The 26,135-nt window shown below is 42.9% G+C and overlaps 1 protein-coding gene across 2 annotated transcripts; it reads left to right on the top strand.

The window, feature by feature from the left end:
* The first annotated feature begins 10,784 nt into the window (after positions 1–10,784).
* LOC309632019 (uncharacterized protein) lies at positions 10,785–25,930 on the top strand. 2 transcript variants are annotated; one of them, XM_082399031.1, is made up of 5 exons: positions 10,785–10,949; positions 14,577–14,703; positions 17,859–17,969; positions 20,216–22,297; positions 25,565–25,930. In XM_082399031.1, exons 1-4 carry the CDS (start codon positions 10,884–10,886, stop codon positions 22,213–22,215), a joined length of 2,304 nt encoding a protein of 767 aa, XP_082255157.1. In that variant the 5' UTR covers positions 10,785–10,883; the 3' UTR covers positions 22,216–22,297; positions 25,565–25,930. The 2 variants fall into 2 exon arrangements, with proteins under 2 accessions (XP_082255157.1, XP_082255156.1); XM_082399030.1 differs by having other exon boundaries at positions 10,934–11,046.
* Positions 25,931–26,135: the final 205 nt, after the last annotated feature.

The raw sequence follows: 26,135 nt of genomic DNA, 5'->3' as shown, positions 1-26,135 counted from the left end.
TGTATTAGTTTCTGCTGTACAGCAAAGTGAATCATACCTACACATATATCCACTTTTTTTAGGTTTCCTTCCCATTTAGGTCACCACAGAGCAATGAGTAGATTTCCCTGTGTTATACAATAGGTTCTCATTAGTTATCTATTTTATACATAGTAGTGTATATATGTCAATTCCAATCTCTCAGTTGGTCCCATCCCCCCCTTCCCGCCTTGGTAACTGTAAGTTTTTTCTCTACATCTGTGACTCTATTTCTGCTTTGCAAGTAAGTTCATCTGTACCATTTTTCTAGATTCCACATATAAGCGATAGTATACAATATTTGTTTTTCTCCTTCTGACTTACTTCACTCTGTATGACAGTCTCTAGGTCCATGACATGCCATGTTTATGTTACTGAAGATTGATGCACTGATGGGCTATGATGGAAATCTACACAACAGCACAGTCTTACTCATGTACAAGTTTAAGGATGCCAGAAATGGCATTGAGTAAGCATTCAACTATTCCACTTTGCAGTGGCCAAGGCTGAACACCACAGCTGAACAGCAGAATTTGGCCAAACTCTGAACTTGAAGCCAAATAGAAAATAGTGCACCCCCAGTACATGTGCATGTAGTTCTCATCTGGGCATATGTGAAAGGCCTGGCAGTTGTGCAGTGACCAGATTACTGTGATTGTAGATGGAAATTTCCAAGTCTATTATCCATCTCGGTTGAAAGTATGGATGTTATTTTTTATTTAAATATTTTTATATTTATATGATGTAAATAGGTTGAAAATATTTTCTATTTTTACTACCAGTGGGCACCAGAATTCTGAGGCTGACACCTTTACTTTTTCTTTTTGTCTTTCTCCATTCACGTTTATTATTCTTTTTCTGTGCTTTGCAGAATATTTGAAGTATACAGTGATGTATAAAGAAGACAAAAGCCACATATAACTGCACTATTCAGAGATAATCACTCAGCATTTTGGTGTCTATCCTTCCAGGCCTCTTTCTTCTATGTATATTTGTTTGTTTGTTTAACATAGTTAGAACCATAAGTACTGTTTTGCAAGCTGCCTTTATTACTTAATACACTTGAATATCTTCCCTAGCATTAAATATTCTTCTAAAACATAAATGAAATGTTTACATATTACTTCACTGTACGTGTTTAATAATTTATTTATACATTTAGGTTCTAATTTTTACCACAACATAAATTTAAGATGATTCTGCTTATCCATAATTTTTATAAGCTTTTTTGATTGTTTTCTTAGATGCAGTTGCCAGGAGTGAGAGATTACCGGGCAAGGGCATGATTATTTTAGACTCTTGAGATATGTAGCTATCCAGAGAAGTTATGCCAATTTACATTCCCACCAGCAATACATAACTCTCACTTTTGTTTTTGTTGCTGTTGTTGTGTCTTTTAATGTTCCAAAGTTTAGCTTTTATTTATTTATTATTTTAAATTTTTTATTTTAATTTTTATCTTTTGGCCACACCATGCAGCTTGTGGGATCTTAATTCCCCAACCAGGGATTGAACCTGGCCCCTCGGCAGTGACAGCGTGGAGTCCTAACCACTGGACCACCAGGAAATTCCCCAAGTTTATTTTTATGTAGTCAAATCTGTCAGTGTGTTTCCCTTTATGCCTTCTAAATTTGTGTTTTGCCATGTTACTCCAAAACTACAAAAATAGTTTTACATTTTCTTCTAGTTGTGGGAAAAAATATATTAAAGTCTTTCCCCTTCATGGTCTCTTTATAGCAATAACAACTAACATTTATTGAGTACCAAATGTCAGGGGCCATGCTACACTCTTTACATGTATTATATGATCTAATCTTCTCAACTATTCTATAATAGAGATAACATGCCTTAAAAGTCAAATAATTTGCCCAAGGTCACAGGTCTAAAGTGGACAAGTAGGGTTTCAAATACAAGTTCCTTTGACTTCCCAGTCCAAGTTGTTTTTTTCTTTTAATTTTATTGAAGTATAGTTGATTTACAATGTTGTGTTTAATTTCTGCTGTACAGCAAAGTGACTCAGTTATACATATATATATTCTTTTTCATATTCTTTTCCATTATGGTTTATAAAAGTATAGTGAATACAGTTCCCTGTACTATACAGTAGGGCCTTGTTGTTTATCCACAGCCCAAGTTCTTGACTACTGCACTACTTCCCCGCTTTTTTTTTTTTAATATTTACTTATTTGTTTATTTGGCTGTGCAGGGTCTTAGTTGCGGCATGTGGGATCTAGTTCCCTGACCAGGGATCGAACCCAGGCCCCCTGCATTGGGAGCGTGGAGTCTTAGCCACTGGACCACCAGGGAACTCCCCATATTGCCTTTAAACCAAATATTAATGTGAAATTGTTACCTGAATGAGGTAAGAGGAGAGAGCCCACCAATCAGAGATGGCTGAAGATGGTTATAGATTTTTCACTGAGAAGACATTACAATTTGAAACATTCAGTGATATGCAAAATTGTCTTTTCACTGCCAGGTGTAAACTGATTAAGAACGTTTGGGTTTTGGAAAAGTCAACAATGATCATTGACACTATAACGTTTCTTTTACGTTTTACAATCATTTATGAGTGCCTCCATGTGCCAGATATTGTACAGGGGATAAAGAGTAGAATAAGACAAACTTTCCTCGTGGAGCTGTGGCTTTACTTAGCAGTGGGAGGTGGCAAGAAAGCAAATAATTTCAACTCAATGCATAATGTGTAATTATGTGACATTGTATTCATTTCCTAGGACTGCCATAACAAAGTACCACAAGCTGGGTGGCTTAAAACAACAGAAATTTAGTTTCCCACAGTCCTGGAGGCTATAATTCTGAAATCAAGGTGTCGGCAGGGCCATGTTCCCTCTGAGGCTCTAGGGAGAGTCCTTCCTTGCTTCTACCTAGCCTCTGGGGTTTGCTGGCAATCCTTGTGTTCCCTGACTTGTAGAGACATCACTATCACTCCAATCTCTGCCCCCGTCAACTCACAGTGTCCTCCCTGTGCCTCTGTGTTTCTGCTTCTCTTCTCCTCTTCTTATACGGACACCAGTCATATTGGATTAAGGGCCCACCCTACTCCCATATGACCTCATCTTAACTAACATCTTAATCACATCTGCAAAGACCCTATTTCCAAATAAGGTCACGTTCACAGATACCAGGGGTTAGGACTTCAACATATCTTTTGGGGTGGGGGGAAGGGGGGATATAGTCCAACCCACAACAGATATAAACATGAAATAAAAGCAGCTATAGTAAGTAGCATATAGGAAAGAAACTTTTTCTGTGTCCTGGGAGTTTCAGGGAAGGTTTCCTGGAGAAGTTGACATGATAGCTGAGTCTTGAAGGAAAATAGAAGTTGTCAGCTGTCCCGGGAATGGGAGATGGTCATTCCAATCAGAGTGAAGAGCCCTGCAAAGTCCCAGAGGTGTGCTCAGCATGGGATATTCAGAAAAGTACATGAGGGGCAGTGCTGTTGGATCTTAAAATGTGGTGACGTGGGGAGCAGAGCACAGATGCAGAAAGTTAGAGAGGTTGGCAAGCTAAATGAAATCATAAAAGAAGCTTGCAAAAAATTTAAAACAGCAATTAGGTAAGGAAACCGAAAATGAACTAGCGATTATTATTTGTTTGCACAACCATCCAGTTTAATCCTTACATCTACCATATGACATACATGTTTTTTACTCCATAGTTTATGTGAATTTTTGGTGGGCAATTCTCCATGGTGTTTCTACATGTCTTGCAACAGTTTTTATCCTGGACTGGCATTTCAAGGGAAATTCAAACAACCTCGGAGGACAGAGACCATGTCTCCCCCTGGGGGAGAAGGCAGATTTTTTTCTTGACAAAGATAGTAAAGATATTGTCTTCCTCCAGGTCAGAGGTTGGACAAGTCGACTAACATCCCCCTTACAAGATTAACATAGGATTGCTAGATTAAATATAAGAGGCCCAGTTAAATTTGAATTTCAAATAAACCACACGTAATTTTTAGTGTCAATGTATCCTGTGCAACATTTATATTAAAAATTATTTGGGGGGACTTCCCTGGTGGCTCAGTGGTTAAGAATCTGCCTGCCAATGCAGGGGACACTGGTTCGAGCCCTGGTCCGGGAAGATCCCACATGCCACGGAGCAACTAAGCCCATGTGCCACCCCTACAAAGCCTGAGCTCTAGAGCCCATGAGCCACAACTACTGAGCTCGTGTGCCTAGAGACTGTGCTCTGCAACAAGTGAAGCCACTGCAGTGAGAAGCCCGCACACCGCAACGAAGAGTAGCCCCCGCTCGCCGCAACTAGAGAAAGCCCGTGCGCAGCAATGAAGACCCAACACAGCCAAAAATAAATTACAAAAAAAATTATTTGTTGTTTATTTGAAACTCAAATTTAACTGGACATCTGTGTTTTTACTTGCTAAATCTGGCAGCCCCAGCTGGGGGCTCCTAGGCTCGCTGTTCCTTGGCACAGGTCCATTGTGTGTGCCTTAGCCACCTGGGCCATATTGTGTCACCCCCAGGAGTGAATTGACCGGAACACGAAGCTCACGCTGCCCCCTGCTCTGTGAGTAACAAAGTCCTTTGTCTCTGACCCAGGAATCTCCTGTCTTGTCCAGCATCCGTGGAAACTATGGCAGGCTAACTTGGGAACTTGCAAATAGGGTAAAACCCTGTGTAGTTCCTTACTTGACACCAATCCCCTATTGAGGCACACAGATTATTTCTAGTCTAAATAGATAATATTGCTTTTCTAAGCAATATAGTAACAGATATCCTGGAACATAATTCTCTGTGCATAGGTACAAAACCATCTGTTGGAAAAATTCCTAGAAGTGGAATTGCTGGGTTAAAAGGTGTGTACATTTAAAATGTTGAAGTAGGGACTTCCCTGGCGGTCCAGTAGTTAAGACTCTGCACTTCCAATGCAGGGGGCGCTGGTTCGATCCCTGGTTGGGGAACTAAGAGCCCAAATGCTGCACGGTGCAGCCAAAAAAAATTAAAAAATAAAATAAAATGTTGAAGTCTATCAATAAATTGTCCTTCATAGAGGTCATGTTCACAAACTCTCACCAAGATGTATGAGAGAGCTTTTTTTCTTCCATATTTGCAGCCCAATGTATTATGAACTTTTTTGATCTTTGCCAACCTAAGTAAAAAGTGGAATCTCATTTAATTTAACTTTGTATTTCTCTTATTATGAGTAAAGTTGAACATCTTAAGCTTAAAAGCCTTGTGAATTTCCTTTTCTGTGAACTGTTCACATTTAAAATATCATTTTTCTGTTGAGTTGCTGATGTTTTCTTGTTGAGTTGCACAAACTCTTTATATAACACAGAAATTTTTTGTATGTTATATATACTTTCCCTAGTTTGACATCTGCCATTTGGCATCTTGCAAAACAGAAATTTTTTATTTTTATGTAATTGACATTTTCAGTCTTTTATGATTTTGGGGTTTGGTACCTTGCTTAGGAAGGCCCTCCCCCCTCTTGAGTTTTTTCTTTCTTTTTTTTTTTAATCCCTCACATTTTTGGAAGAAGTCTTCATGAAAGAAACAATAACTCAGGGACTTCCCTGGTGGTCCAGTGGGTAAGAGTCCGCGCCTCCAATACAGGGGGCCAGTGTTCAATCCCTGGTCGGGGAACTAGATCCCACATGCATGCCACAACTAAGAGTCCAAATGCTGCAACTAAGACCTGGAGCAGCCTAAATAAATAAATAGATGTTAAAAAATAAATAAATAAATAATAACTCAAAACTTCAGCCTCGCTTTCTGTGCATTTTGCTATCATCTCTGGGGGACTTTTGGTTCATTGACACTTTCTTTTTTTTTTTTTTACCTGGGTGGTATGACTTTATTTTCTTTATACTTTTGCATTTATTTACAGAGACCTTCTTTTTTATGATAAAAAATATTTTTGTTTGTGTGGGATATACAGAGTTTTCTGACACACAAAAAACTTTCCTTCTTATATTGTTCCCAAGCAAATTTGCAGATAATTGTAATGCTCTCGGATTAAAGCTTTTGGTAAAACTCATTATGGAAAGTGTCAGTGGTGATCCAGGTCCCAAGTCATTTAAAGAGAAGAGTTTTACTTATTCTTTCTAGTCTTGCTTAAAGTGGCAACATATTTTGATTTTAATATTCTTTCATACAACAAAGATGTGTGTACCTACTCTGTATCAGGTTTTGTACCCTGGCAATACAGCAGGGAACAAAACAAATTCCTGTCCCTATGGAGAAGGACATCTACATTGATCTCTCTTTTTTTTTTTTTAATTGGGGTATAGTTGTTTTACAATGTTGTGTTAGTTTCTACTGTACAGCGAAGTGAAGTAGCGTTCCCTGTGCTATACAGCAGGTTGACACTTTCACAGCACAGAGCACTTACTAACTTGGCACACTTGTGGGATTTCTCAGCATGGACACTGCAGAGACTACTTTGAGATGCATCAGAGGAAACTCTTGACGTATGTCTGGGGTGCTGCAAGTCCCAGGGGAGCTCGCTCTATCGTTTCCAAAGTGAGACTATGACACTGGATTTCTCCAGGTTTCATTCCCGAAGAGATAGAAATGGTCACCATCACCAAAACACAGTATAACTGCAACCACAGAACATTTAATTTTGACAAGACAATGAGTAAGCAACAGGGTCCCAAGCCTTCCCCATGGCTAGTTCCCCTGAATCCACATTTTATAAATTTATAGATGCCTCCTGGGGATTTATTTCAGGAACTCCCCATCTGTGTCATTGTTACACTTTCTCCAGCTGTTATGGGGGTAGAGAGCCTCGAACATATTTTTCCTCAGTTCACTACAGCTCATGGAAACGTTTCCTCAATGTAAGACTAGGAGGGCCAGATCTTTAGAATGGAAAGGGTGGACTTCCCTGGTGACACAGTGGTTAAGAATCCGCCTGCCAATGCAGGGCACATGGGTTCGAGCCCTGGTCCGGGAAGATCCCACATGCCATGGAGCAACTAAGCCCGTGCGCCACAACTACTGGGCCTGCACTCTAGAGCCCGTGAACCACAACTACTGAGCCCGCGTGCTACAACTACTGGAGCCTGCGCCCCTAGAGCCCACGCTCCGCAACAAGAGAAGCCACTGCAATGAGAAGCCCGTGCACCGCAAAGAACAGTAGCCCCTGCTCGCCGCACCCAGAAAAAAGCCCGCGTGCAGCAACGAAGACCCAATGCAGCCAAAAATAAAATAAATAAAATAAAATAAATAAATTTTTTAAAAAAAGAAGGGAAAGGGTAATCTGTTAGGTGATGCATTTTGCCCCATACGGCAGGTAGGAGTGGCTAATATGATTCCTAAACAAAATTCTATGCCAGGCATCTGTTAATATGCAGCTGGGGACCAGACTGCCACATTCTCCCGGAATTCCTAGATTCAATACAGCCTCCCCCATTCATTCTTGCTTGAAAAACAAGATTTTTTTCTCCTGCTTATTAAGGAGGAAACATCAGCGTTTGCTTGTAAATAGTGATTCAAATCAGAGTTCAAACTTGACAAATGCAACTTTACAATCTAAGCTGCAGGTTAGGATATGGTTTCTCTTTGGGGGTTGACAGGCACCTTCCTCCTCATTTCCAGCACCGTACCAGAAAAAGAACAGTGAACAGTGAATACCGGAAATTTAAACAGATCCTGGCTTAGCCCCAGGAAAGAAAAAGTAAAAATAAAACAGAATATTATAGGTAACGTTCTTCCTGTGTGTGTGTGTGTGATTTTTCAGAATCTTGGGTTTCTCTAACCAGATATTTTAAAAGAACTGGTTCATATATTTTCATTTAAGTGTATATGATGTTTCTCAGTGAAATGAGAAAGGCAGTTTTCCATCTGGTTCTGGGATTTTTAGATATTTTATCTGCTCCTTTTAAAGAAGGTAATAAAAACAGCTGACTTATGCTGAGTGCGTACTATACACCAAGCGCTGCTGGAATAAGCACATTGTAGCTTTTAGTTCTCATAGCGCCCCCATGTGGCAGATACTTCACATCTTGTGTGCCTCCAGTATGTACTTAGTGGAATGATGGCACTCAACAAGTCTATTGACTGTGGAAAGGTTATAGAGGTTTAATATTAAAGAGGACTAGAGGAGTCCCAACAGTCATGCAGCAATGCTTTCCATTTCCCCACTCGTTCCTTCTCCACCTCCAGAGATTTGATGATTATCTCAGAGACAGGATGGTTTGAATGTGCAGACATCTATAACTGGACTTTCCTTTCCTTCCTGCCTCTGGTCTAAGTCACTGGTTCTGAAACATTAGTGTGTATAAGAACTGCTGTACAGAGTTGTATAAAACCATGTGTACAACAATTAGGAGCAAATTGGAAGATGTTTGGGGTAATTTTGACTATATCTGATTTTTGCCTAATATGCTGGCTTTTATGCTGAATTGTTAGCAGGGAAATAACACAGGACTGGGAGATTCAGGCTAGGAGAGAAAAATAAGACTCGAGAGAAGAGAGCCAAGGAGACTTCCAGGTAGGGTGAAGGATGTGCCTCTCCGCATACCAGACAATCTGAGGCCGAGGGAAGTGGGAGAGGGGCGAGGCCAGGAGGAATGAATGCCAGGTACTGTGGTAAAACTGCTTTATTTATGTTCTCTCACTTAGTTTTTTTTTTTTTTAATTTTTATTTTTTAATTTTTTGCTTACATATATTTTATTTATTTATTTTTTATTGAAGTATAGTTGATTTACAATGTTGTGTTAGTTTCAGGGGTACAGCAAAGTGATTCAGTTATACATATACATATATTCATTTTTTTTCAGATTCTTCTCCCATATAGGTTATTATAGAATATTGAGTAAAGTTCCCTGTGCTATACAGTACTTCCTTGTTGGTTACCTATTTTATATATAGTAGTGTGTGTATGTTAATCCCAAACTCATAATTTATCCCTATCCAACCCCCCCCCCCAACATTGCCCCTTTGGTAACCATAAGTTTGTTTTTGAAATCTGTGAGTCTGTTTCTGTTTTGTAAATAAGTTCATTTATATCATTTTAAAAATTGGATTCCACATATGAGTGATATCATATGATATTTGTCTTTCTCTGACTTACTTTACTTAGTATGGTAATCTTGAGGTCCATCCATGTTGCTGCAAATGGCATTATTTTGTTCTTTTTTTTTTATGGCTGAGTAATATTCGATTTTATGTATGTACCACATTTTCTTTATTCATTCCTCTGTCAATGAACATTTAAGTTGCTTCCCACTTAATTATTACAGCAACCCTTCAGATATGGAAACTAAGGTTCCAAGTGTCAAGTGACTTCCTTGGTGTCACAAAGATGGCGGACGGTATAGCCTATATCCAAAGCCAGGTCTTTCTCACTTTAAACTCAAGCTCCTTCCACCATAGCTGGCTTCCTTGTGGAATAGGACTCCCTGAAGTCAGCCAGAATGAACTCTGGGGAAAATGGAGATGTGCAAAGTTGGTTTGGGATGGCCTAAATCTTGGGGCAGGATTCTTGTGAGGCCATGTGTGGAAATACCTTCCTCATTCATGGAGAACAGAAGGGCTGACCTGGTACCGATGGTTTAGGAAACTAAGCAGAATTTTACAAAAATAGCTGTATTCATGCCTATTTGTGATTTCTTTCCTTCCGTGTAAGAGACATCCAGAGACTGGGCTGCCATTTACACACTAAGTGTGTAATAGATGGGGGTGTCCTTCAGGTGCTCACCTTTCTGGTCTCCTGGGAATATCATTTGAATGTCCCAGTAAAAGACATTGTAAGCCCAGAAACTTAATTAGGCTGAAAACTGGAATCACTTGAGGAAAATCCATACCCCCAACTTTGAGGCCCCAGCAGCAGCTTTAGGAGAAATAATCACTGGCTACCACCACAACAGTGACGTGCTCATTGGCAGCAGCAGAGGGACAACAGTGGAGACACTATAAGAGTCACTAAGGAAGTTTGTGAGCCCTCCAGACACACATAAAGAGGAAGGGGTTCCAGTGGCTTTGAAGTCTCAGGAACACTACTAATTAAGGGCATAAAGCAAATTTCACCGTGATAGAGCAAAGGCTGTCCAAGTAGTACAGATGGATATTAGAATAATAAGAACTACTTTAGATCCATATCTAACACCATAAACTGGATAGTTTTACATAGTTAAAGGGTTTATCAAAATAAATTTGTATTTACTACTCACTGTATATACAGAGAAATTCTAAATACCGAAGTATCAGATTGCATCAAAGACAAAAATAAGTGAATTTGAAAATATACATTTGAAAAATCTGATAAGTCAAGCTACTGAATAAGAAATGTATGAGAAACATCACTGGATTATGTGATGTGACCGTAATGTGATATGGAATTTATATAAATATGTAAGATCATTTTCTAGGATCAAATAGGGAATGAAGAAAGCGTTACAAAGGAGGAAAAACAAATTAATGCATAGAAAAGCCTATAGCCTCATGGAACTAAATATCCACACACACTAATAGAAGTGAAACATGGGACCTCTCTGCATTATTTCTTATAACTGCATATACAACTACAATTATTTCAATAAATTTTTCAATTAAAAAAAGTCTATAGCGTCAATAGTAATTAAAGAAATGTAAATCAGAACAAAGTTAAAATAAGACTATTTGACGTGAAGAGATATTTCACCGAAGAGGGTCTGTGGGTGAGAATGAGGCACATGAAAATGTGCTCGAGATCCACTCCTGAGGCCGGCACAGCGCGGGCGCCTCCCGCGGCCGGCGTTCACTCCTCCCAGCCGCAGGGGGCGCTGTGGGGGCGGAGCGGCCGCTAGTCCCAGCGTGCACCGCGCCCGGGCAGGGCCGGCTGGTCTGGGCGGAGCGCGGGACCGCCGTAGGGGAGGTGCTGCGGCGTCGCCTGGATGCCGGGGTGGCTGGGGGGCCGGGGTCGGGCGGGACCGCGAGCGGACATGGCCGAGCCGGCTCTGGTAAGAGGGGCCGTGGAAGATGCGGGCCCCTTCGCGATCTGGAGTGGGCTCCTGGTTCAGGGAGCGAGGCGGTGGGAGCCCCGGCCGGGGATTGTCTGTAAGCAGAACTGCGCTCCGACCCCGGGCCGGAGAAGGCTCGGTCTAGGTGCTCGAGTTGTTGTGAGGTTGATCTGGGAGAAAGGGGCCCCGTGGAGAAACCCAGGGTCTCGCTCGTGGTCCGTTCAGTTCCCCTGCTGTTCCCGTCCTGTGCGGGGGTCTCTGAACGTCCTGGTTTCTCTTGGGCTCACATTCCGAGCTCTGCTGACAGATGGAGTTTCAGAGAAGCACATCTTCATCAGCAAATGAGGAAAAGTTGGAAGAAGACTGGAGACTGCTTCCTCTAGGAAAAGACGGAAAACTTAACCAGCTTGGGTGGTTATCCTAATTCGGATTTACCACGAATACTCTAGTGATTTAATAGAAAATTTGAACACTGGTTTAGAGTTTGAAAGACATATCCCAAGCCTAATCCAGGAAACTCTACATTCAATTAAGTATAACCTGCCTAAGTATGCAAGTTCTCCTTGTATCTCCACTGAGATTTCCTACCTAATAATCTCACTAATGTAATGCATTTTCTTTCCTTCTGCTTCTCACCCCTCTCCCCCAGCATTCCTTGGCAGGTACCAATTCTGTTCAGATTTCTTCAGGCCGCCTCTCTTCAACGTCCTGGAATATCTCTCTCTGTTCTATGAAACTTGGTGGTTTGTAATAGTTCTTCTTTGGCTATAAGTTTGAGTCCACAGAGAAAGCTCAAGTGATGTCAGCTTCTTGGCTGTTGTATTATTGGGGGTAGGCAGGGAGAAATCAGCATTTTCTGGTTGATTTTCCTTTTCACTGGAGCAGTTCAGTGCTAATTGTGAGAATGCTCACAGAAAAGTCTTTTGTAAGTGGAAAGCACGTGGGTGAGTTGCAAGTAAACAGTAGAGGAATTTCTTCGAAAGTCCCACCTTAAATGCAACACCAAGTTTAAACTTGTTTGTTATACTAGCTGATACTTCAGCTTTGGGCGCCTGTAATAGTTTTGATGATGGAATTTTATCTCTGCAACTTTTCTCTTCAGAAAGTGTCAAGTGGCCCTGGTTGTGGAGTTTCCTAGATTCCTTTATTGGGAGAGTTTACTTTGTAGCATTTGGGACCAACATTTTTCATATGCTTGCGAAGAGCCCGAGCTGTCTTGTGAGTTGCCCGGCACTTGCCTTGGTAGGCTCTCATCTACACTTGTAGCACAGAATTTGAAAGGAGTGAAATGGAATCTTCACAAGCTAAATTATGTATCTTCTCTTCCTTCCCTATCGTCACAGTGCATCTGTCCTTCGAACCTCCAGGAAGAGCAGTCCTGGTTAGTCAGTCCATACCAGAGGTTGTAGATTAAACGTCCATGAACAAATTGTGGCTCACAGCTGTGTGTTTTGGGTGTCTGTTTGTTTTTAACCATTCCTTGTTAAAATTGTGAATTTTAGTTGCCAAAATGTCAAAATCAGGAGAGTTCACATAAAACTGTCACATCCAGGGACTTCCCTGGTGGCAGTGGTTAAGACTCCACACTCCCAATGCAGGGGGCCCGGGTTTGATCCCTGGTCAGGGAACTAGATCCCACATGCATGCCGCAACTAAGAGTTTGCATGCCACAATGAAGGAGCCCACGTGCCGCAACTAAGGAGCCCTCAAGCCGCAACGAAGGAGACTTCGAGCCGCAACTAAAGGAGACTGTTTTGCCGCAACTAAGACCCAGCGCAACCTAAATAAATAAATAAATAAATAAATAAATAATATATATATATATATATATATATATATATATATATATATATATATGAACTGTCACATCCAAATGTAAAATGTTAAGCTCTAAGATGACATTGGAGAAAACCTTTGGGACCTAGGGCTTGGTGAAAAGTTCATAGGTGTGGCACCAAAAGCACAATCTATAAAAGAAAAAAATGATGAGTTGGATGTCATCAAAATTAAAAACTTTTGCTCTGGGAAAAATTCTGTTAAGAGGGTGAAAAGACAAGCTACGGATGGAGGAGGGCATATTTGCAAACCACATATCTGACAAAGGACTTATATCTAGAATGTATAAAGAACTCTCAAAATTCAACAACAACAACAACAAAAAAGTCCAATTAGAAAATGGACGAAAGACAGGAAGAGACAGTTCACCAAAGAGGATATGTGGATGAGAAATAAGCACATGAAAAGATGCTCATCATCATTATTCATTAGAGAAGTGCAAACTCAAATCACGATGAGATCACTGCACAACTATTAGAATAATGAAAATAAAAAATAACAACATTGGGACTTCCCTGGCGGTCCAGTGGCTAAGACTCCACCCTTCCAAGGCAGGGGGTGCAGGTTTGATCCCTGGTCAGGGAACTAAGACCCCACATGCTGCACAGTGTGGCCAAAAAAAAAAAAAAAGCAACATTACCAAATGCTGGTGAGGATGCTGAGAAATGATCTCTCGTGCATTGCTGGTAGGAATGTAAAAGGGTTCAGCCACTCTGGAAAATAGTTGCTTAGAAAATTAAACATATACTTTCCATATGACCCTGCAGTTGTAGACCTCGGCACTTATCCCAGAAAAATGGAATGTATCCCCACCAAAAACTTGTACATGATTATTTATAGCAGTTTTTTTGGTAATAGCCCAAAACTAGAAACAACTACATTGTCCCTCAATAGGTAAGTGGTTAACCAAACTGTGGTATACCCATACCATTGACTACTGCTCAGCAATAGAAGGAAATGAAATATTGATAAACAATAAACACAACTTGGATGGATCTCAAGAGCATTATGATGGCTGAAAAATGTCAATTTCAAAAAGTTGCATACTATGACTTTTTTTTTTTTTTTTTTTTTGGCCACGTTACATGGCATGCAGTATCCCAGTTCCCTGACCAGGAATTGAACCCGTGCCCCCTGCAGTGGATGCACGGAGTCCTAACCACTGGACCGCCAGTGAATTCCCTGACTTCATTTTTGTAACAGTCTTGAAATGACAAAGTTACAGAGATGGATAATAGATTAGTGGGTGTGATTATGAAGGGGTAGCCCAAAGGAGATCTCTGGTCATGGAATAGTTTTGTTCATGATTGCAGGGTGGTTATATGAATCAGCACATGTGATGAAATCACGTAGAGTTATACACACACTACCAATGTCAGTTTCATGGTTTTGACAGTGTACTATAATAACGTACCATGTGACCACTGGGGTAAACTGGAGGGTACAGGGAACCCTTCTGTACGACCTTTGAATCTATAATCGTTTCAGAATTAAAAAGTTACTTTAAAAATTGACATATCTGGCAACACTGGCCCAGTCTTACGTTGCAGTAATTGTTTGCTGCTATGTTAAGTATCCTCCTTTAGATGGTACATGAGCTCAAAGGCCTGCTGTTCATTCATTCACTTTACTTAGTTCCAATAGACCTCTGTGACCCCTTTATTATGTTCATGGCACCATCCAGAGATAACTACTTTAATACTGTTCCTTCCTGTCTCTTAAAGACATGGATGTTGAAAAACACAGTAGCCTTGAAATGAAAATATATGTATGTACTGTTTATGATTTCAGTTACCCATGGCATTTGATGATGTGGCCTTATACTTTTTGGAGCAAGAGTGGGAAATCCTGGAGAAGTGGCAGAAGGAAATGTATCAGCAAGAAATGAAGACCAATTATGAGACCCTTGATTCCCTGGGTAAGATGGGTTTCTAAGGAATCGCTTTTTGGGACTCAACCTAATACTAATAGGCTTTCTTCCCTTTATTGGCTGTTGGCTGGTTGAATATGATACTGTGCCCAATTCACATTCAGAATGTCTCTTTAACTTCCTGTAATGGCCTGGGAATTTTGTCCCTTTTTATCCAGTGATATCTGTGCCCCTCAGCCTTGTTAACACTCTGAATTCTCTATCTCCCACTCCAACCCTCCCCCATTTCTCCCACAGTTAGAATTACAAAATAATCTAATTGCCTCTCTCTTTTTTAAGTGTGTTGTTTTATTTCTTTAACTGATACTTTAGTGCCTGCTTATGTTGCCTGAATGAGATGCATCCTTATAAGAACTAAGGCTCTCATGAAGGGGACACAGTTATTATATTAGAATAAGCTGAGGACCCAACACATTGCAGAACGTGGATACAACAGGGAAGAAAGTTTCCCTGGTAAAGGGAGAGAGAAGAGAGCAGGGGGATGGGATACTTAGATATCTCCAGGGAAGTACTCAGGAAGTGGATTGGAAGAGAAATTTGGGGAGATTGGGCCTCACTGCTTACTCATCTTGCTCTAACTCAGTCTTGTATCATTAAGAATATTTCTCCTCTTATCAATTTAATAGGTGATCTCAGTATACCTGAAGAATTCTTTCTGTCTTTGGGGGTTTATAACTTATTCTGTCTGAGATATGAATGACAAGAGCGAGTCAACCATGTGAAATCAGGGGGAAGAAAATTCTAAGCAGAGAAAGAACTAGTGCAAAGGCCCAAAGGTTGGAGTGAATGAGCTCAGTACATTGTGGGAACCTCAGTGAGGCTGTTGTGGCATATGCACGGAGAGTTAGCACAAGAGTGATGGGAGAAGAGGATGGCAAGGGCAGCGATGCCGAATTGTGAAGGGCCTCTAGGCTGAGGTGCAGGGTTGGATTTTATTCTAAAGATAAAGGGAAGATGATAGGGGGATTTTCTTTTTTCTGCCGCACCACACAGCTTGTGGGCTTTTAGTTCCCCCACCAGGGATTGAACCTGCGCCCTCGGCAGTGAAAGCACAGAGTCCTAACCACTGGGCCACCAGGGAATTCCCATAGGGGGATTTAAATAGAGAAATAATATGATATCTTTTTTTTTTTTAATGATTACTTGGGTTGCTATGTGGAAAATAAATTGTAGTGCGTAGAAATAAAGGAGAGAGACCAACCAGGAGCCTTGGCAGTACTGGTGAATCTTTGTGGCAGCTGAACCAGGTATGTAGTAATGAAGACAGAGAGCAGGAGGCAGTCTCCAGATATGCTTTGGAGGTAGCATCCCAGATTTTGCCAGTCGCTTGCAGTGGAGTCGGGTGAAAGAAGAACCAACTTCTAGATTTTTGGCTTGAGTATCTTGATGGCAGTGTTTTTTGTTTTGTTTTAAAGAGCAATGCCTTTTGTTTTTTTAAAATTTATTTTATTTAATTTGTTTATTTTTGGCTGCGTTGGGTCTTTGTTGCTGCACACAGGCTTTCTCTAGTTGCGGTGAGCGGGGGCTACTCTTCGTTGCGATGCGCAGGCTTCTTATTGCGGTGGCTTCTCTTGTTGCAGAGCACGGGCTCTAGGTGCGCAGGCTTCAGTAGTTGTGGCTTGCGGGCTCTAGAGCACAGGCTCAGTTGCTCCACGGCATGTGGGATCTTCCTGGAACAGGGCTTGAACCCATGTCCCCAGCATTAGCAATGCTGATTCCCAACCACTGCACCACCAGGGAAGCCCCGATGGCAGTGGTTTTATTCACTGACATGAGGAAGGCTTGGGAGAGAGCAGGTTTTGGCCACATTAAGTTTGAGATGCTTATTAAACATTTATATGGAAATATAAAGTAGATAATTGAGTATGCGAGGCTGGAATTCCAGTGAAGATCAGGACTGGATTCACACATTTGGCGTCATTGTATAAATGACATTTAAACCACAGGGCTAGTTGGGATCATCTAGGGAGAATATGTCAATAGGACAGGACACCCCAGCTGTCCCCAGGACACCCCAACAGTTAGGGTCAAGCTAAGAAGACTGAGGCCAGTAGGGTAGGAGAAAGTACAGCCCTGTGCTGATCCAGTGTTGAGTTTTGAGTTATCACAATCCTTGGGCTTGGAGAATCCAGTCTGATTTTCCCAAATTTTAAAAACCAAACAGTATTATTTGCAAATGATTTTCTTTACAGGATGTCCAGATCCTAACTCCAGAGATTAGGATTTAGCAGGTCCAGGCTCAGGCCCAGGAATCTACGTTTTTAACAAGTACTTCAGGTCCTGCTAATGCTGGTGGTAACTAGGTCACTTCGAGAAACACTGATCCAAGGGCTGAGCCATAGGTGACACCACTGCAGGGTATCTGATGCATCTTCTAAAATCCCTCCACTACTTTGTAACAACCCCTCTTCCCTTCAGGCTGATGTCATTAGACACATTACTCTCCATCTCTTCATAATCACTGTCATTTAACAGCCTCCTGGTTTCTTCATTACATTGATCAAGAAAGAATGTGGGCGGGACTTCCCTGGTGGCACAGTGGTAAAGAATCCTCCTTCCAATGCAGGAGGCCCGGGTTCGATCCCTGGTCAGGGAACTAGATCCCACATGCATGCTGCAATTAAGAGTTCGAATGCCACAACTAAGAAACTGGTGAGCCACAACTAAGGAGCCCGCAAGCTGCAACTAAGGAGTCCGCCTGCTGCAACTAAGATGTGTCACAACCAAATAAATAAATAAAATATTAGAAGGAATGTGGGCACCTCAGTAATTAGTTCCTTAGATGTGCAGAGTCTAATCAGAAAAGTTTAGTCATCTGGGTTCCCTCCTTGACCCCCTCTGACTGCTTTTTATTCTACTCACATTGTTCTCATAATGATCCCTTTTGAATACTTTCTGCCTGGATCCTCATCATCCCCAGCCTCTCTGTTTCCTTTAATTTTGTGAAATATTGTCGGGAACATTTAACAGTTATTCATGTAATTTCAAGGGTTTCCATTTTTTTAATGTAACATTGATCTCATGTCTCCAGGAATCAAGGTCAGCCATGAAACTAAAATTAAAATTAAAAATTAAAAACTGAAATTGTTTTTAGTTAAGTACTCAGGAAACCCAGACTGAGTCTGTGTGGACTCTCTCTGCAGGCTGTATTTCTTCAAAGCCAGATTTGATCACCTGGATGGAACAAGGAAGAATGCTGTTAATCAGAGACCAAGGACACTTAGAGAAAACACAAATGACACTTGGCCTTTCTGGTGAGTAGATGGATTTGAGGGCCTGGCTCGTTTATTCTCCTAGCCTTGTTTGCTAATCTTTCTGCAGAGTCAGCAGGACATAGTGAATAAGAAATATTATTTTGATGGAGAATGTTATTTTTTTTTCACTCAAGTTGGTAGCAAATATAAGAATGTCTTACTTTTATAAAGAAGGAAATTGTATATATTTCATTAAAAAAAAAAACAACAGAAAATGAGAACTGCCTTTAAGAGAACAGTAAAGGATCCACTTGTCCAGTCCTGAGGAAAAACCGTCTTCCCCATCACATCATCATGTCCATTTGTGTACAGAGAAATGAGAAGCCTTCCAATTTTGTACAATATATTTTTTTATTGTTCAGATTTTTAGAACTTGGGATTTTTTTATTCCTTTTGAAGGATTACTTTTTAATTCCTTGTATCATAAGGAAAACATTTTAAATATATTAATACTTTAAGTATTTAAGAGAATGTGCCATTTTTTAGAGTATGTTAATGCTTTACTAACTGGAGATCTACTAAGTCTCTGGGTATCAAGGACTCTCCTGAAAAAGAGGGAATTTAAACCCAGGGAGTGTGTGACTAGCTCCATCAGAGGATAAAAGAATTCCCCAGGGCTTCATTTCACTGCTACCACCTATTAATTCACTCATCTAATCAGTATTGTCCCTACCATGTTCATAGGACTATGTCACGTATTACATAGGCCAGGGGTTGGGAGAAATATATATATATATATCTTTTCCCACTCTAAGAGTTTATTGTCTGTCTTACTGACCTACTGACATGGCAGTTAGGTTAGTCAATTATATTGAACTATTGGATTAGTCAACTATAAAATAAGACTGTATACAACTTATAAATAGTAAGTGGCAATGATAATAAAGCACTATAGGGATTTAGAGGAGAAAGCAGAGGAGAGACAGCAATATCCCAGGAGGACTTCTAAAGGAATTAGGATTTAAATAGCATAGAATGGGCATATTTGGTAAGGCAAAGAAGATTCAACAGGGGTCATACATGAGCTGAGGCTTAGAGGTGGGAACAAGCCTGTTATATTTAGAAAATGGAAGGCGCTGAGTATAGCTGAATGTTATTTGTGGGGCATAGTGGAAGATGGGGGGGGATGGCAGTGGTGGCACATAATTGGTATCAGAGACCAAAAATGCCATGGTGGGAGTTTAATTTCATCCTTCAGAAAGGGCCTGGAAAGGTTTTTGAGTACCAAAGAATGAACAACGTTGGTGGCTGTCCCTAAAAACAAATGTTTCCTTTGTACCAGGTGGTACTCACCCAGTAACACAACTACTCCCCTGCCTGGGATAAACAGTAAGTGATGAGAAATAGGATTCAAGGAGACAGGCAAGTATGCTCTTCTCATGGTCCAGGCAAAAGCTGTGGGTGCTAACTTAGTAAATGATGTCATCTAGTTGGAAACATCTGTGTTGTTGTTGAGATGACCTCAGAGCAGAATCAGAGTCCTGCTCTGGGGCAAGCCTGATAGGTGAGGCTTGCTCCCAGGTTAAGAGATTTAAAAAAGGAGAGCTATGTGACCCACTGCAACAGGATGAGGGAGAAAAAGGTGTTCTGGAATATAGCAGCTCAGGTGATTGTTGGGAATTGTCCTCTCCAGGTGTGGCGGGTGAGAATAAGGTGCCAGCTCAGCTCCCTCTGTTCCCTGTCATCATGGCTTTTACTTTGGGAACAGCAGTGATTTTCTTATAATTCGGAGTTCCTTGGGAAAGGGAATTATTTCCACAGTGTTCTTTGTGAATTCAGTAAATTGCCATTTGACATTCCTAAGAAAGATACTTCCTATTAGCATTTCTTCAGAAAACTTTTCCTGAAATCTGTGGTGGAAGGGTGCAAGAATATGACCCGAAGCCTTCCTACTTAAATATTGTGCTATTTATTTCACAGATTTAAAGAAATATTATAATGAAATGGTCAGATTCTCAGAGTAACTCATTTTTATTTTCTTCCAAGTTCTGCTTAGCCTCTGAGGGTCCTCATAGGCTCACAAAATGTATTTGCCTGCCATTTTTTTCACGCTAAGCCTTTTGTTAACAAATGATGAAAGGATTTGCACATCCAAGTTAAACTTCAATATAATTCACCTGTGGCAGGCAGATTCACAAAGTCATGGGGACAACGGGAGTCCCTTTCCCACGTTGTCAGTGATGTGTAGATAGTCCTTGACCCCGCAGACCCATCACTGATGAGGGTGGGCCTTTTTGTCTCTCCAGGTGACCAGGGAACTCTCCGGGCAAAAGAGGAGGAATGCCATTTAAATGGTCTCCAAGAGCAGGGCTTCTGTGCTCCCTTATCCAAGGAGGAAAGAAAGATTTTATCAGATCAAAGAGCCGCCTTACAACACCCAAGTCTCCAAGAAACAGAGATTCTAAATAAAAACCTCGACATCACAGCATCTAATCAGGACAAGAATGATCCACGGCATAAGCCAATGGGAACCCCAGATCACCTGGAAGTTCCACCAGGGCTGAGACTTTATTCCTGCTTTGTCTGTAGGAAGGTCTTCCAGATAAAGAGAGACTTTGTGAAGCACAAAAGGAACCACCGCGAGAGCCAGTCCTGTCAATATCCGAAGCACAAAAACAAGTCCAGGGGGAAGGCGGAGCTCAGGTGGCCCCGGCCGGTCCCGTGTAAGCAGCAGCCTTTCCGGCGCGGCGCGCGCGAGCAAAGCGGCTGTGTCAGGGGCAGCCTGGCCCTGCACCAGGTGGCTCGCCCGGGCCCCGAGTGTGGCAGGCCCTTCCGGTCCAAAGCCGCCCTGAACAAGCATGTGTGTTCGCCCAAAGGGGAGAGGCCGTTTTCCTGCCGGGAGTGTGGCCGGGGGTTCACCCAGCAGGACGAGCTGGCCGAGCACCTGCGGGTGCACAGCGGGAGGACGCCCTTCCAGGGCCCGCAGGGCGGCAGAGGCCCCTCGGGGGAGGCGGCCGCGAGGGCCCACGAGCGGGCACACCGCGGAGAGAAGCCGTTCTCCTGTGACGACTGTGACCGGAAGTTCACCCACCGGAGCAAGCTCACCGAACACGTCCGAGTTCACACGGGGGAGAAGCCCTTCCGGTGTCCCGAGTGCCAGAGAAGCTTCCGCCTCAAGAGCAGCCTGCGGGCCCGCCCATCTCTGTCGGCACAGCGGGAGGAAGCCCTTCCGGTGCCCCGAGTGCGGCCGGAGCTTCTGCTGGAGGAATGCCATGAAGGCGCACCAGCGTCTGCACAGCCAGGAGAAGCCCTTCTCCTGCGGGCAGTGCGGCCGGGGGTTCACCCGGCCCTCGAAGCTCGCGCGCCACCGCCGCGTCCACGCCAGGCAGACGGCGTTCCCCTGCGAGCGGTGCGGGAGGACCTTCCCCCGGCGCTCGGGGCTCACGCGGCACCTCCAGGTCCACACCGAGGAGAAGCCCTTCTCCTGCGCCCAGTGCGGCCGGGGCTTCCGCCGCCGCGCGCAGCCCGCCGAGCACCGGCGACTCCACGGCGGGGCCGAGCCCTTCCGGTGCCCCGAGTGCAGCCGGAGCTTCTCCTGGAAGGCCTCCCTGAAGCTGCACCGGCGGCGGCACGCGGGCGAGCGGCCCTTCGCGTGCGGCGAGTGCGGCAAGGCCTACGTTCAGCCGTCCCAGCTCGCCGAGCACGCGAGGGTCCACAGCGGGGAGAAGCCCTTCCGATGCCCCGAGTGCGACAGGGGCTTCCGGCTCAGAGGGAACCTGAAGAGCCACCTGCTCCAGCACAGCGGCCGGAAGCCCTTCCCCTGTGCGACGTGTGGCCGAAGCTTCGCTCAGCGGTACAGGCTCACGGAGCACGTGCGCGTCCACAGCGGCGAGAAGCCCTTCCGGTGCCCCGAGTGCGGCAAGAGCTACTGCCTCCGGGGAAGCTTGAAGGCGCACCTGCACACGCACAGCGGCGAGAAGCCTTTCGGGTGTCCCGAGTGCGGCAAGAGCTTCCTACAGAAGAGAAGCCTGGAGACCCATCTGCACCGTCACCGCGGGGAGAGGCCTTTTTCTTGTGCGCAGTGTGGAAGGGGCTTCACCTACCTGGGGGCGCTCAACACCCACATTGCCGTGCACGCCAGCGAGCAGCCCTTCAGTCTCGAGGTCACTCGACTCCAAAAGCAGTGACAGCTCTGCGGTGGGGCCAGTGGCTCTGTTGGCTCTGGCTGAGGCAGGACAAAAAACTCACCCAACATGCTTCAGCCACACTGGCCAGCACGGAGCAGGCGGTCGTGAGGGCTGCTTGACGAAGGTTCCAGATAATCCAGGGACAGCGTCTAGAGACTGGAGGAAAGCAGGCTTTTGGTGAAAGGCACTAGTCATCCTGAGGTGAGAGTCAGGTTAGAGCTCCTCTTTTAGCCTTTTTCTCCTCTTTTTTGTAATAAAGTTTCTTGTGACAAAAGTTCCTTACATCATGGGTGTTTTAGTCTGCTGGGGCTGCCATAGGAAAATTACACAGACTGGGTGGCTTAAACCACAGAAATTTATTTTCTTATAGTTCTACAGGCTGGAAGTCCAAGATCAAGGTGCCAGCAAGGTTGGTGTCTGGTGAGGGCCTCTTTTCCTGGCTTGCAGATGTCACTTTCCCCGTGTGTCCTCACGTGGCTTTTTTCTGGGCGGGGGTGGGATATCTCTGGTATTTCTTCCTTTAATAAGGACACCAGTCCTATTGGATTAGTACCCCAACCCTGTGACCTCATTTAACCATAATGAATTAATTTTGGAGAACCTGACCGTATAGCCCTAGACCTGAACAAAGTGAATGAGGAGGCAGAGACTAGGAATGATGCGCTGGTGGAGCCTCCTCTAAATGGAAAGAAATGCCAAGAATGGGGAAGAAGCGTGCCCCCCACCAAATCCAACAGCCAGCTGTACCTGTGCATTCGCCTGTCTGCCTGGCTCTCCTGAGCCACACCTTGTGCAGCAGTTTCCTCTGTTCTCTGTGAGGTGCTGATGACTTTTAAATCTATAAATCCATGTTCACATTTCCAGCTTCCTCCTGATTATTTCTGACTTCCACAGACATCTCAAACACAAAATGCCCAGAATAATACTCCTCATCAGTACCAGCCCTCACTCTATACCTCTTTTCTTTACAGTCCTCTGTTATTCTCACCTCAAAATTATAACTAATCTCCAGAGCTGTAAACTTGATAATGATCCTAGATTTTCCTACACCCAATCTACTAAATTTCTCCCAAATAAAAACCCGTCTCTATCTCTGCTGCCACCATTTAAGCTCACTTTTGAAAAACTTTTTTTTTTCAAGTGTTTTTCCTAACAGATTTCCCTGCCTCTGGCTTTTTCCAGTAATACATTATCACTCTTGTGACAAATCGGTTTTTCTAAAATGCAATTCTAATGTTATTCTCAAAAGATATTTTTAAGAAGTTTCCAATTTTGTTATAAGTGAAAACTCATTTCTCCGAAGAAGACAGGATGGCACATGAAAAGATGCTCAGCATTGCTAATTATTAAGAGAAATGCACATCAAAACTATCATGAGGTACCACCTCACACCAGTCAGAATGGCCATAATCAAAAAGTCTACAAATAAATGCTGGAGAGGGTGTGGAGAAAAAGAAACCCTCCTACACTGTTGGTGGGAATGTAAATTGGTGCAGCCACTACGGAGAACAGTATAGAAGTTCCTTAAAGAACTAAAAATAGAGTTATGTGATCCAGGGATCCCACTCCTGGGCGTATATCCAGAGAACACTGTAATTTGAAAAGATACACGCACCCCAGTGTTCATAGCAGCACTACTTACAATAGCCAAGACATGGAAGCCACCTAAGTGTACATCAACAGATGAATGGATAAAGAAAATGTGGTATATATACACAATGGACTGTTACTCAGCCATAAAAAAGAATGAAGTAATGCCATTTGCAGCAACATTGATGGACCTAGAGATTATCATGAAGTAAGTCAGACAGAGAAAGACAACATATGATATTGCTTATATGTGGAATCTAAAAAATGATACAAATGAACTTATTTAAAAAACAGAAATAGACTCACAGACATAGAAAACAAACTTACGCTTACCAAAGGGGGAGGATAAATTAGGAGTTTGGGATTAAAATATAAAATAGATAACCAACAAGGACCTACTGTATAGCACAGGGAAGTACACTAAGTATCTTGTAATAACCTATAATGGAAAAGAATATTATATATTTATATTGAGATATATATATCTGAATCACTTTGCTGTACACCTGAAACTAACACATTGCAAACCAACTATTTCAATAAAATTTTTTAAAAATTAAAAATAAATTAGGGACTTCCAGTGATTGGGACTCTGCACTTCCACTGCTGGGGCAGGGCATGGGTTCCATCCTTGTTCGGGGAACTAGGATCCCATGTGCCTCGCAGTGCAGCCAAAAAATAAATAAAAATTTAAAAATAAGTGCAAACTCATTAACATGACATAAAAGAACCTCTGAGCTGAACTGGACCTGCCTTTTCAGCCTAATCTTGTTACCTATTCACAGTATGAATTTCACTCATACCAGATGACTTTCATCTTTCCCAAACGCATCATATCCTCATGACTGCTTCCTCTGGCATGCCTTTCCTCTCTCTTCTTCTGAACTTCTTCATATCCACCATTCACTCTCAACACCAGGAACATTTTAGGCACGTGCTCATCTCTTCATAGCATCCTCTAAATACCTCTCTCTAATAGCACTCCCCACATTCAACTGAAGCCTGCCTGCTTCCCCCACAGACTGAACCCCCGGAGGGCATGGATTTGATCTTGGTTTTGCATTTTCTCCAACCAAACCAAGACATTCTCTGGCTTAATGCGTGGATCTGTGATATACCCAACAACACCGTGGTGGAGAAGCACTGAACCGCTGACAGTACTTAATTGTGGATTTGAGGGTCCCAGGAGAGGACACTGCAAAACAGCTGGACAGGAATAGTTAGCTGTGCACACATCTCACACATACACGGAACTGACTCCCCCCATTCAGAATGATCCTGTAAACCAAAACTGCAAAGCCCATGAAGAGATCCAAGTCTGTACAAACCAACAGCAACCAAATCAAGAATTTACTCCAGATAAATTTAAAATAATAGAGAAGTCTGCAAAGTATCTTTAAAACAGTATTTTTTCATGTCCTTTTTATGTTTTAATTATAAAACACTGTCTTTTTAAAGTATAGTTGATGTACAATATTATATTAATTTCAGGTATACAACATGGTGATTAAATATTTTTTTAAAAACTTTTTGATTCACTACAATATAATGAATTGTAACTTTTTAAAAAAAATTTATTTATTTATTTTTGGCTGTGTTGGGTCTTCGTTTCTGTGCAAGGGCTTTCTCCAGTTGCGGAGAGCAGGGGCCACTCTTCATCGCGGTGCGTGGGCCTCTCACTGTAGCGGCCTCTCCCGTTGCGGAGCACAGGCTCCAGACGCACAGGCTCAGTAGTTGTGGCTCACGGGCCCACTTGCTCTGCAGCATGTGGGATCTTCCCAGACCAGGGCGCGAACCCGTGTCCCCTGCATTGGCAGGCGGATTCTCAACCACTGCGCCACCAGGGAAGCCCTGAATTGTAACATTTTAAAATATTAGGAAGGACCTCCCTGGTGACACAGTGGTTAAGAATCCGCCTGCCAATGCAGGGGATGTGGGTTGGATCCCTGGTCCGGGAAGATCCCACACACAGTGGAGCAACTAAGCCTGTGTGCTACAACTACGGAGCCTGCGCTCTAGAGCCCAGGAGCCACAACTACTGAGACCGTGAGCCGCAACTACTGAAGGCTGTGTGCTGCAACTACTGAAGCCCGTGCACCTAGAGCCCTTGCTCCGCAACAAGAGAAGCCACCGCAATGGGAAGTCCGCCTGCCGCCACAAAGAGTAGCCCCCGCTCGCCGCAACTAGAGAAAGCCTGCGGGCAGCAATGAAGACCCAACACAGCAAAAAAAAAAGAAAAGGAAATCTTGGAAACTTTAAAAGTATACTGAAGATCTCGATAGTTTGAAGACAACTCACGATGCAATTTTAGAACTGAAAGGCATTGACATTTCTATATTTCAAATATGTGAGATGAAGTTAGAATGACAGAGATAAATCATATTATGTGTGTATATATGTATATTTTAAAATACATAGTGAAAAAATGAGATTCATGATCAAAAAAAGC

Source organism: Balaenoptera borealis (assembly GCF_965194805.1).
Source record: "Balaenoptera borealis genome assembly, chromosome: 7".
Classification (NCBI taxonomy): Eukaryota; Metazoa; Chordata; class Mammalia; order Artiodactyla; family Balaenopteridae; genus Balaenoptera; species Balaenoptera borealis.
This window is presented reverse-complemented; position numbering and strand designations above follow the sequence as displayed.